Here is a 12,380-nt window from a genome sequence, read left to right as displayed (position 1 = left end):
TCAGATTTGTTTTGTTGAAATAAGTAAAACCACCATACGCCAAAAACTACAGGCCAACAAGATCACGTGGTAAACCAAAGCAGATTTATTCCGTATGGGCTGACGTCATGGAATGAGTCTGTCGTGCGTAGCTAGGAATGTGAGACAAGTTAATTAACTAGACATACAACGATACGTCGTGCATGTTACATGCTGATATTCGCAATTGATGAAAATTTTCAAATTTACAAAATATAAATAAAACAAACGATACTAATATCACAACACAAAAATTACTTTATTTAACAGAAACACAAAACAAATAATCTTCCAACAAGATGCAGAGCAAGAACGATAACTGGTTGATATTATTCGGTGAATTGACATTCACGTCATATATCCAATGAAGAACGTTAGTTTTCTATTGATACATGGAGTATGCAGCATATATGGTTATGACTAACAGAAGACAGTCACAGACACATGTATGTCCCTACTACGTGTAGAGGTGTTGGGAAAGAAGCCTCTGTAGGGTGTGGCAAACAGGTGAGAATCAAAACTTGAGGTAAGACAGGAACAGACCCGCTACCAGAATCACGACCGATGATTTCAGTGCTTCCGTGCCGCAGACAGAACCTAAAATAAATACAATAAAAAATTATGATATTCATAAAGTTGGATATTATACTTCTATAACTGACATAGACAGACATAAAATAGGATATTATACTTATATAACTGACACAGACAGACATAAAGTAGGATATTATACTTCTATAACGGACATAGACAAACATATGGGGCGGGGCGTATCCCAGTGATAAAGGGCTCGTCTGATGTGCGGTCAGTCAGGGATCAATCCCCGTCGGTGGGCTCATCGCGCTATTTCTTATTCCAGCCAGTGCACAACGATTGATATGTCAAAAGGCATCGGTATGTGTTATCCTGTCTGGGGTGATCCATATAAAAAATCCCTTGCTACTAATAGATAACATGTAGCGGGCTCCCTTTCTAAGACTATAATTGTCAAAATTATCAAATGTTTGATATCCAATAGCCGATGATTAATATAACAAATCAATGTAGTGATGCCGTTAACTTATTTTGACGTCTGTTACGTGTTATCAATATATATTGACTGCGTTCATATCTTTAGATATATTTTGTTCTATAAACACCAACAATAATTATGAGAATGCAACTTTGATTGATATAATATTATTAAGAACCCCCTCCCCCCCCCCCCCCCCCCCCATTAAAATATGACTCGCACAGGCTACAGCTGCCAGTCTGGTAGTGTGACAGTATAGCGCATGTTCTGTGTCGTCTGTTGCCCGATCTGTAGTACACGCCAGCACAGACGCTGTGTGTTTTGTCACATTTGGTATGGTGCGTTTCATTTTCGACTGGTACCATACTCGCCAGACCCAGACACAGCTTGTTGAAGCCCAAAGAGGTCCCAATTCTACAAATTATGTACCAAGTCGATCCAAAATGTCCCAACTGCTGCATACACGTATGTTTATATGCATGCGTTCATGTATGTTTATATGCATGCGTTCATGTATGCATACATGTATGCATGTTAAAGTTTGATATACTAGTCGTGGTGCACTGGCTGGAACGACTATGTATGTATGCATGTATGTATCCATGTATGGATGTATGGATGTATGCATGTATGTATCTATGGATGCATGGATGTATGGATGGATGCATGCATGCTTTGTGCAAGAAACATGGAATATTCGAGAGAAATCCTGTCCAGTGTTCACCATAAAAGGCCAGACATTCGGTCGCAAATCATTGCCACTCTGTGCAGCCTTCAGAAGTCCAGAAGTCAGAAAAACACCATTAGTGAACTGTTTGATGCAATTTCGTCATGTCACGCCTCAGAGAAATAACAGATGGCGAGTCATAGGGATGCTTGAATCTGGGACCTTGCAGCGTGACGTCGCACGTCAATTCAACGTCTACAGAAACACCATATGACACTTATGGCAACGATGTCAACAAAACAACCAGGTCAGGGACCGTCCCCGTAGCGGCCGACCACCCGTGACAACCCCTCGCCAAGATACATGGATCCTACCCACGCATCTGCGAAAACAGGCATTCCCAGAAACTTTCTCCAGCGTTTAGTGGCCTCAATGCGACGACGGTGCCAGGCCTGTATCAATGCTCATGGTGGACGCACTCGCTACTAACTGTGTGAACTTCGCTCTGGACCCCATCTAGTAATGTGAGATCTTTTATATGCACCATCCCACAGGCAGGATTGCACATACCACAGTCTTTGCTATACCAGTCGTGTTACACTGGCTGAAACGAGAAATAGCCCAATGGGCCCACCGACGGCGATCGATCCCAAACCGACCGCGCATCAAACGAGCGCTTTACCATAATCTTCCAATTGAAACGGGCAGATGGAAAAATGTACCACTACAAAATAGTTCACCACTGGGTTACGTCCCGCCCCTTAATGATAACAAATACTCACAGTCGGCTATTGCTGCTGCCTGAGCGGTTATGGTAAGTGCTGCCTGGGTGGTTACTCCGTCACAAGCCTTGAATGTAGTAGTGGAATCGGCCACACAACCGGCGTATGTAAACGCTTCCCTGAAACATAACCATTGTAAGCTTAGCCAAGGCCGCACTTAGCAGTAGACAGACAGGCAGACAGACGGACAGTCAGACAAATTGTTTATTAAAGTCAGTTATAAACATAGTAAACAAAGTACAATTTAAAAATCTAAAACACCACTGAGTTATTAGAGTCTATATTTGAAAACAAAAACCAAACAACTGACACCTACAGTATTGTATAAATATTAAAATCGTTCAAGCAGCGGTCACTTGCGTCATGAGAGGTATTCCTAAAACCGTATGACTGTGATATGTATGTGTTTGTAAACTATCAATGTTTTATAAAAGTAATAACTGAATAAATAAATCTTGAAATAAATCAATCTAGAAATTTAGAAATAAATAAATAAAAATGGCTTACTTGCAGTCGTTTACGGCTTTGGAACTGGAACGAGCCAGTTTGGCGGTTTGGTACGTCATTTGACACCCAGAACACAGAGCATCAAACGCTGTAGTGGTAAAAAGAAACAGTCATGTTTAAGACAACAACAAACAACAAATCCCCCCGCCCCCCAAAAAAATTAATTAAAAGAAAGAAACAAAAAGACCCCCCCCCAAAAAAAAAAAACAAAGGAAAAAAAAAAGAAGGAAAAAAAGAAAGAAACATAGGACAAACAAAAACAAAAGGAAAACAAAACAAAAAGAAAGAAACAAAACATAAAGACAACAACAAATAAATAAATAAATGTATAAATAAATATGTTGCTGTCTATTTAGCAGTACAATTAAAAAACTAAACCCAACAACAACAGAACAACAACAGCAAGAAAAACAAATCACGTGAATAATGCTACTGTCCCCATACTTTGTTATACGATTTCATATCCACGACAACCCCACCCCCAAAAAAATAATTAAAAAAATAAAAATAAATAAAACAACAACAACAACAACAACAACAACAAAAAACCCCACTAAAACCCCCAAAAACCCCAACAACAATAAAAAGAATAAAAATACAATCGATTACACAAAGCAGACTACTTATCCTATTTGATTTATCGCAATATTACTAACAGGATTTAAGAAACAACCTTCGAGGTAGAGACACCTGTATGGTGATGACATGGACGACAAAACCACGTCATCCAAAGGAATTAACAGTTAGGAAATTGATTGTCCTGTGGCGTGTAAGTTAATGTTGATAGCACAAGCTCCGTAAATGCGTTTTAACTTTTAGATGAAACAATCGATTACATTTCCTTTAAACCTGATGTACATGTATAAGGGTTTGTAACAAATTAAATATTTCATAACAGTATATCTTACATCTAGTTGCTTAAAAACGTATCCAACTCATATTCGCTCGTTAAATACATTTTCAAACAACTCGTTAGTCCGATAAATGCAATCTAACAGCCACTGATGTACAATTTCCTATTTCTTACCACAACATCAACATCAATGTCAAAGTGTTCAATATACTGTTAATTTTTTTCTCCATATATTACAGTTTGGATTCTTGAATATTTGCATACATCATTAGACTATTATGCATTTAACAATATATAATAAAAAAAACCCAGAAGAAAACTTACTGCAGCTGGTTAAAGCCCCAGCATCTGTGGCGATGGTACCAGCAAACTGTGTGGCTGGAACATTAGCCCCAGACGCGCACCCGGCACCACTTGCTACCGCAAGACACTGGGCATACTTCTTCACCGCTCTGTCAACAAAGATTCATTCATACAGAATACTGCATTTAAAGAAACTGACCCTAATTTTTACATAGACTGAACAATGTTTGGCTTTTGGTAAGGTACTGAATTAATATTGCAACTCAAGCGATAATGTTCAACTAGTCTCTCTCTCTCTCTCTCTCTCTCTCTCTCTCTCTCTCTCTCTCTCTCTCTCTCTCTCTCTCTCTCTCTCTCTCTCTCTCTCTTTAAGACTACAAGTATATGTCACAATTACCAAATATTTGACGTCTAATACATTGTAGCTGATGATTAATAAATCAATGTGCTCTAGTTTGAGAAAATAATACACAAAGCTGCAATACATTTCACGTGTCATACATACAAAAGGTACACAGCCTTGATTTGATGAAACAAACTGTAATGACTTTTACACAGCCACACAACCTAATCTTTTGATATGCAAAGAGCTTTATGAATCGACAGCTGAAACACAAATCACATTCAAAGCATACAGACATTTGTTTCAAACAGAAACAATTTAACTTTTGTGACTTTTTAATTAAAATATTATACAGAATAAGAATTAAATGTAGTATTAGTTAAAAACGTAGGCTTTAAATAATTGAATAGGACAATAGTTAATTATACTCACGTGCACAATAAAGCATTGTCAGACCCTCCCGCGGTTTTTTCCGAAGCATAAGTAGTTGTACACACATCGCACGTATCGGCGGTGATGGTATGAATAACACCTGGAATATCAATGTTATACCTTAAACTATTTGCCCATAACAAAATTGCAGCCAAATAATATAATTTGCTAGGCATGTAGGTAAAATATTGTTAAAATCGCAACCGATTCGAAACTGTAAGCAAACAATGCGACGCAAGAAAGGAGGGCAATAAGCGTCGCATTGTTCTTACTTACAGTTTTAATCGGTTGATTCTTTTGGAATAAAATGTTCACTGTAATTTGACAAATATCCATATAGTAGTGGGTGTGAAATATCAAAATTACAGTCCCTATATTTTTTTTTATACGATTGCATATTCAGTACGGTCATCGGTTTTTTTTTTATTGTTGTATATACATTTATATTAATATAATTCCACTAAAGTTTTCAGTTCCAATGAACTTCTTCAAGTGGAAATATTGCCACCGGAAGAAGTTCATTGGAACTGAAAACGTTAGTGGAATATATTAATATAAATATACATTTATATACACTTTAACATGTTCTATTTCTCGACTTTATCTATCTGTCTGTCCGTCTGTCCGTCCGTCTGTCCGTCCATCCACATATATCTATCTATCTATCTATCTATCTATACTCTTTAAAAAAGTAGGGGAACCTGAAATATTAATGTTAATCTCAACTATTAGACATCCTAGTAAAGAACGTTCAGGTCTGTTTATCAACACACCGAAACACATTCCATAGTTTGCACATGCATCACCCAGTTGCCCCGTACACGTGCGTGGGGTGTCATTCTCAATTTTGACAATTTCCAGGAAGGTCTATTAATCACTGTGGAACATTATTTCTGTCAATCTTTTTCATTCTGTTGAGCATACAGTTGTTACTGTTTTGTTTTTAGTCATTTTTATTGTTTGAATTTGCGATTTACTGATAAAAAACGTCAACTTTCAAATTTCACTTCTGACCCCAATCGTGCTTCAAGATCTTTGGTGGTCATAAAACCTACTGTAATACTGAAATACTGGTTGTAATGTTTTCCCAATTAATTCACTATTATCATATAACCATTCCCCACAGCTAATATACCTTATAATTATCATATAACCATTCCCCACAGCTAATATACCTTACAATTATCATATAACCATTTCCCACAGCTAATATATCTTACAATTATCATATAACCATTCCCCACAGCTAATATACCGTATAATTTTGGCAATTGTAAATTCTTATTAGAGTTACCCTACTTTTTTTTGAAGAGTATATATATATATATATATATCTTTAGAGGATGTCCGACGGGATTGCGTGCGTTCCATTGAGGCGAAGACTTGGTAACGTTATACCAAGAGGATGTTACCGGTACTAATAATGATTTGAAGAGCAGAGGCATCGCAATGCTCTAAGGGAAAATATATTTGTAGTATGTGTAAAGGTGTAAATATAGACGCATTTCAGTTTGTATTTAAATGTTCGTTTTATCATAATATTAGGATTTTATACTTTAATATTATTATTACCAGACTATCTGTTTATATTTATATTTATATTGTGTATTTATATTTTGTTTATTGCATACATGTTTATGATCCTAATTTTGTTTACGTAATTGTCAGTACTTGTATGTTGTAACTCTCAAAAGAGCTGTTGGTATGTTTGTCTGTTCTGTGCCTATAATCATGCTAGCTTTGACGAATAAATGGATTCTGATTCTGGTACGTTTGGTGTCTTAGTAAAAACAATTTGTCGCCTTTAATATTACTTGCTCAACTCAGCTTAGGATTGCCAGCCGAGCAAGATCCCGTGCGCTCTAGTTAGTGAAATACACCACCTTAAAACTAGTTGTACGTCTCCATTTATCTTTATTGCAAAACGGAAAACCTTTATATCGAATTTTCGTTTGTCATGTGATCGTAGCTGTCCTTAGCTGTAACGCTGAAACCTGTTTCGCTGTACATTCATCTTCCAAAGTACAGGTTAAAATAGTAATTAATGATTAACAAACAAAACCGTAAAACACGATTCTAATTATCCAGTAATTCTGGATAAGGCAAAGAAACAAAATATATAAAATACATTTTGTTTTTAAAATACATTTACAAAATAGCCTTTACAAAAAGTTATATATATATATGTTAATATTAAAACTAATGTATTTTCTATCAGTAAAAGACATACCTGCCAAAGCTATGAGTATGCACAGTGCGTTCATCTTAAGTGTGTTTTATTGGTCCTGGAAACTGTGCAATCACTGACTTGACTGGAGGGGGGAAAGCTGAAGGATGGCTGTTGGTGGATACCACATCTAACTTATACAGATCTGTTTCCATGGTGTGTGTGTTGTGTTGTTGTCTGTATCTATACATAACGTTGCCATGGTTCAGCATTTGTGTAGAGCTGTAGTGACCGCTATGATGGCCGGTCATTCATTTATTTATTTGTTATTAACAGTGTGGGTAGTGGCTACGGGTGACTGAATTGACAAGGACGTGCACTTGATCAAACTGCTGGACACAACTGAACAAATATCGTTCGAAACTTTGTTTTATTCAAAACCTAAACCGTAAACGGCTTAAAATAACGAATGGGAGTAGGAGGGTAGGGTGGGGAATGGGTGGAGGTGGGGATAGTAAAACAAAACCACCAGGATGCAGTAAGAAATATACGCTTTTCTGCAGCTAGTAGCTATGTAAAAAGTACAAGTTCGATGAAAATAACAAGAGAATATTAGAATATTTTTCTGTAGTTTGAATTGCATAGTGAACTTTTAACCCCACAAAATCTGAACGACAAAACTTTAATACATGATCAGGACCGTATATCTGCATAATGCTGTCGAATCGGCATTTGGAAACATCTTGGTTGATTCTATGAATCTCTATTTAGTGCCGCTCCCAAGGAAATCCTTTACTGGACAATTCATACATCCGTCTTTTACCGCCACTCCAAGACTAGTTTATTAAATCAAAATTAGCACGGACAGAGCTCATTAGAATAAGTACAGCTCAAGAATCACTGTCAAAACTGACGATATCAGTTGTTAGCTAAACATCAGTGTATCCTGCCCCACCGGTTGCATCCGTCATAAGTACCGCAACCACAGCTGTCGTTTGTTACTTCGCCTAAAACGATGAAAAATAAATTTGCAAGAGTTTTACCAAAGAGACGAAAAGGTAGGCAGACGTTCAAAATATGGAATAGCATCAGCCATCATTTTGGTCAGTGATGCATCGTATTTAGTAAATATAGCTTCCAAATGTCTACCACAAACCGTTGTGAATGGCATCAGGAGTCCCTGAACATCATAACTTTGATGGAACAACATCTATGCTAGAATAATATGGCATTGTTTGAAATATGCATACAATGCCTTAAGGTTTCTTAGAAATTAAGACATGTAGACACCAAACTCTGGAGCAGAAGGTATATTGCTTGACATAAAGGGAAAATTACTATTGGAAAATTGAAGTCATCCAGCTTAGTTTGGAGATCAGAGTCGTTTTGAATATCTATGCATAGATAGAAGTAGGAAATTGATTTAATACCTTAAGATGTTTCTTTTATTTCTAACTATTGTGGGAAAATCAATGGAAGGTAATCCTGCTGTTATTGAATGATATCAAATCATCAATATAGAGGAAAGTAAAATTTAACGTTTTAGCCCTATTCCTTTGTTTTAATTGATCCAGATTAGTCAGGAATTCTTATTCATATGCAAAGAGAAACAAGTAATGTAACGCTGTTGGTCCCCATGGAGATTGCTATTTCCTGTCTATGTTTCGGACTGTCCTATTTAACCTATATGTTGTTACGAGAGAAGACAAATTAAAAAATATATATATAATGCAGGAGTGACTGGTAGCTAAAATAGCTATATAGTTTGATGTCTCGTCTAGTATTAATGAATTATCAATATCAAATTATGAAAAATACTACAACTGTATAACCGAAAACAAATATATGGCAGAAACTTATCAGATCAGTGCATATGGTTTTGTTTTGGTAAAGTGTCAGAAAATGTACCATTATGTCAAAGCTCAGCTTTAAACTAACCACTAACCCACTGTCCCGGAAAGACGGCTAAGATAGCTGAAATGTGTGTGCCCAGGACAGCGTGCTTGAATTTCAATTGGATGTAAGCACGAAAATGTGTATACGTACATGAATGAATAAGGCATGTAAAATGCATCCTGTTCTATATAAATGAAATTGATATTTGTTTAGTGACACCTCAGCATATTTTACAATATGGGAATTTGTTATTGAACATATTATGGTTTTATGTTGACATCTGGGCGACAGAGAGGACTAGATTTACCTATCGGCCCAGACAGCTTAGCTATTTAATTTTCAATTTTGTCAATAGCAGATGATAATTCATCAATTTGTAGAAAAAAAAACCCAACCCCCCCCCCCCAAAAAAAAACAACCCCAAAAACCCCCCCCAAAAAACCCCAACCCTAACAACAAACAAACAGCACCAACAACAACAAACAAAAAAAGAAGAAGAAGAAAAAAGACAAAACTTTTAGGAGAATATAGACGGTCCCTTAAATGTTTAGCTAAATTTTAAAAATTAAAAACAAAATTTTACAACTTGAAATATCCAAAATATCTCTCTATTGGTTTACCGGCCTCGGTGGCGTCATGGTTAGGCCATCGGTCTACAGGCTGGTAGGTACTGGGTTCGGATCCCAGTCGAGGCATGGAATTTTTAATCCAGATACCGACTCCAAACCCTGAGTGAGTGTTCCGCAAGGCTCAATGGGTAGGTGTAAACCACTTGCACCGACCAGTGATCCATAACTGGTTCAACAAAGGCCATAATTTGTGCTATCCTGCCTGTGGGAAGTGCAAATAAAAGATCCCTTGCTGCCTGTCGTAAAAGAGTAGCCAATGTGGCGACAGCTGGTTTCCTCTAAAAAAAAACCACAGTGTCAGAATGACCATATGTTTGACGTCCAATAGCCGATGATAACATAAAAAAATCAATGTGCTCTAGTGGCGTCGTTAAATAAAACAAACTTTACTTTACTTTTACTCTCTATTGGTTTGTGAACACTGACTCTGAGAATCTTCATACCGAGTGACAGAACTAATCATTAGAAAACATTCTAGGAGAAAAAATGCTTTGAAATTTTCCATGTTAAATGTCTATTTACATATGTATTTAATAAAAATTAACAAATTCAAATATTCATAATACCTATCTATTAATTTGTGAAAACTGAACTAAGGAATCATTGTACTGAGTTTCTGACTACTCTAATCAAAACTTTAGCAGAAGATATAGACGTTTCAAATTTTAAAAGATAAATTTATATTTAAATTTAACAAGTTTTAGAATTACCCAATAAAAACTCTAGGAAAATGCAGACGTTCTAAAAATATTTTTATTACATACCTATTCTATCTTACTATAGTGATAAAGGCAGTTTCAAACCGTGTCATATATATCTGGACCGAAATTTTTATTTTCACTGCATTTAGCGCTTTTATTTACTGACGTCATATATGATTTACAAATTACTTCATAACGTATTTGAAACATTAGACAAGGCTGCCGCAGAATATGATTCTTGACGTTAAGTAAATCCATGAAAGGAGTTTTGATCATAGATTTAACAAAGTGTTGTTATAACGTTAAATTAAAAACTGTTTTGTAAAACATAAAAGAAGGTATATATATTAAATAAAAATTAAAATTTTCGAAATTTCTAAAATATCTATTATCAGTTCGAAACTTCCAAAATATCTCACTATTTGTGACAATCATTGTACCGGAAGTTTCAGAACTATCCGATGCAAAGTCAAGAAATATATGTTAACAAAATTTAATTTTAAAATATTTTTGAAATATCATTTACTGTATGGAGAATGCCCATAGGGACCATTGTACATAATTTCGGAACGATCCAGTCAAGGCTCTAGGAGTAGACTTGAAACGAATGAATGAAGAAAGAAAATATTTTATTTAACGACACACTCAACACATTGTATTCACGGTTATATGGCGTCAGACATATGGTTAAGGACCACAGAGATATATAGAGAGGAAACCAACTGTGGCTACTCTTTTCAATTAGCAGCAAGGGATCTTTTATATGCATCATAGCACAGACAGGATAGTACATACCACGGCCTTTGTTACACCAGTTGTGGAGCACTGGCTGGAACGAGAAATAGCCCGCCCACTGACGGGAATTGATCCTATCCTAGATCTATCGCGCATCAGGCGAGCGCTGTACTACTGAGCTACATCCTGCCCCTGAAACGAATGAAGACGGCAGACTCTGCAGGACGCCGGACAAATGGGTATTGGAAACGCATCGCTGACGAATGTCATGGTGGAGTCCTACCATTGGTAATCAATGTGAAAGTGTTTTATGACAAAACAATTAGTTTTATCTGGTCATTAAATGAATTCCAGACATTTTAATGAATCGTATGTAAAAAGCAAAGAAACCGACATCTATTTCCGCCCCATCCGTCCCTCAAAACCCCCAATAGCAACCCCCCCCCCAAAAAAAAACAACACCCTCCCCCCTATGTTAAAAGCGAATATAAAATAAAATGACAAATGTCAAATAAAGAAAGTATACTATTTTGTCTAGCTATTTGAGCTAATCAAAGAAAAAAAGGAATAGATTCACTTAATATATTCTGATGATAGATGACAGTATGAATGGCTGAACGAAGATATTAACGTTTATTCTGACCGCCGCTCTGGTCACTCGTTGTCCATCGCCAATCAACCAAATGCTGTCCAAGATCAAACGAGCTGGAGCAAATTAAGTGTCACACGTATAATTACAAATAAACAGGTTTTTATCGGACAGGTCTGGCCCTGTTTATCACGAAATACAGGTTTACGCTTTGAACTCTGAGGCGACCTACACAATTGGTTTTCGAATTGACGTTTACTGTATTGGGATCGTAGAAAATATGTGTACGCCAGTCCCCCCCCCCCCCCCCCCCAACCTGTCCCAAACTAGAACCATTATTCAGGTGGCCATGCCACAGTGTTATATTTATATTGTTAAAATTAAAGCTTCTGAGAAAGTTGAAGAAGAGAGAGAGAGAGAGAGAGAGAGAGAGAGAGAGAGAGAGAGAGAGAGAGAGAGAGAGAGAGAGAGAGAGAGAGAGAGAGAGAGAGAGAGAGACACGGATAGACAGAAATAGAGAGAGAGAGAAGGGAGAGAGAGAGAAACAGAGATAGAACGAGAGAGACAGAAACACAGAGAGATAAAGACAGAGAAAGATAAATAGATAGAAATAGAGAGAGAGAGAGAGAGAGAGAGAGAGAGAGAGAGAGAGAGAGAGAGAGAGAGAGAGAGAGAGAGAGAGAGAGAGAGAGAGAGAGAGAGAGAGAGAGAGAGAGAGAGAGAGAGAGAGAAAGAGAGAGAGAGAT

General features: G+C 36.8%; 1 protein-coding gene across 1 annotated transcript; it reads right to left on the bottom strand.

The window, feature by feature from the left end:
• Positions 1-359: 359 nt before the first annotated feature.
• Positions 360-7,181, bottom strand: LOC121381660. Its single transcript, XM_041511000.1, has 6 exons — positions 7,148-7,181; positions 4,918-5,017; positions 4,164-4,291; positions 2,987-3,074; positions 2,480-2,598; positions 360-615 (listed from the first exon to the last, which is right to left on the bottom strand). Exons 1-6 carry the CDS (start codon positions 7,179-7,181, stop codon positions 533-535), a joined length of 552 nt encoding a protein of 183 aa, XP_041366934.1. The 3' UTR covers positions 360-532.
• Positions 7,182-12,380: the final 5,199 nt, after the last annotated feature.

The sequence above is a fragment of the Gigantopelta aegis genome, chromosome 9, assembly GCF_016097555.1.
Source record: "Gigantopelta aegis isolate Gae_Host chromosome 9, Gae_host_genome, whole genome shotgun sequence".
In the NCBI taxonomy this organism is placed as follows: Eukaryota; Metazoa; Mollusca; class Gastropoda; order Neomphalida; family Peltospiridae; genus Gigantopelta; species Gigantopelta aegis.
This window is presented reverse-complemented; position numbering and strand designations above follow the sequence as displayed.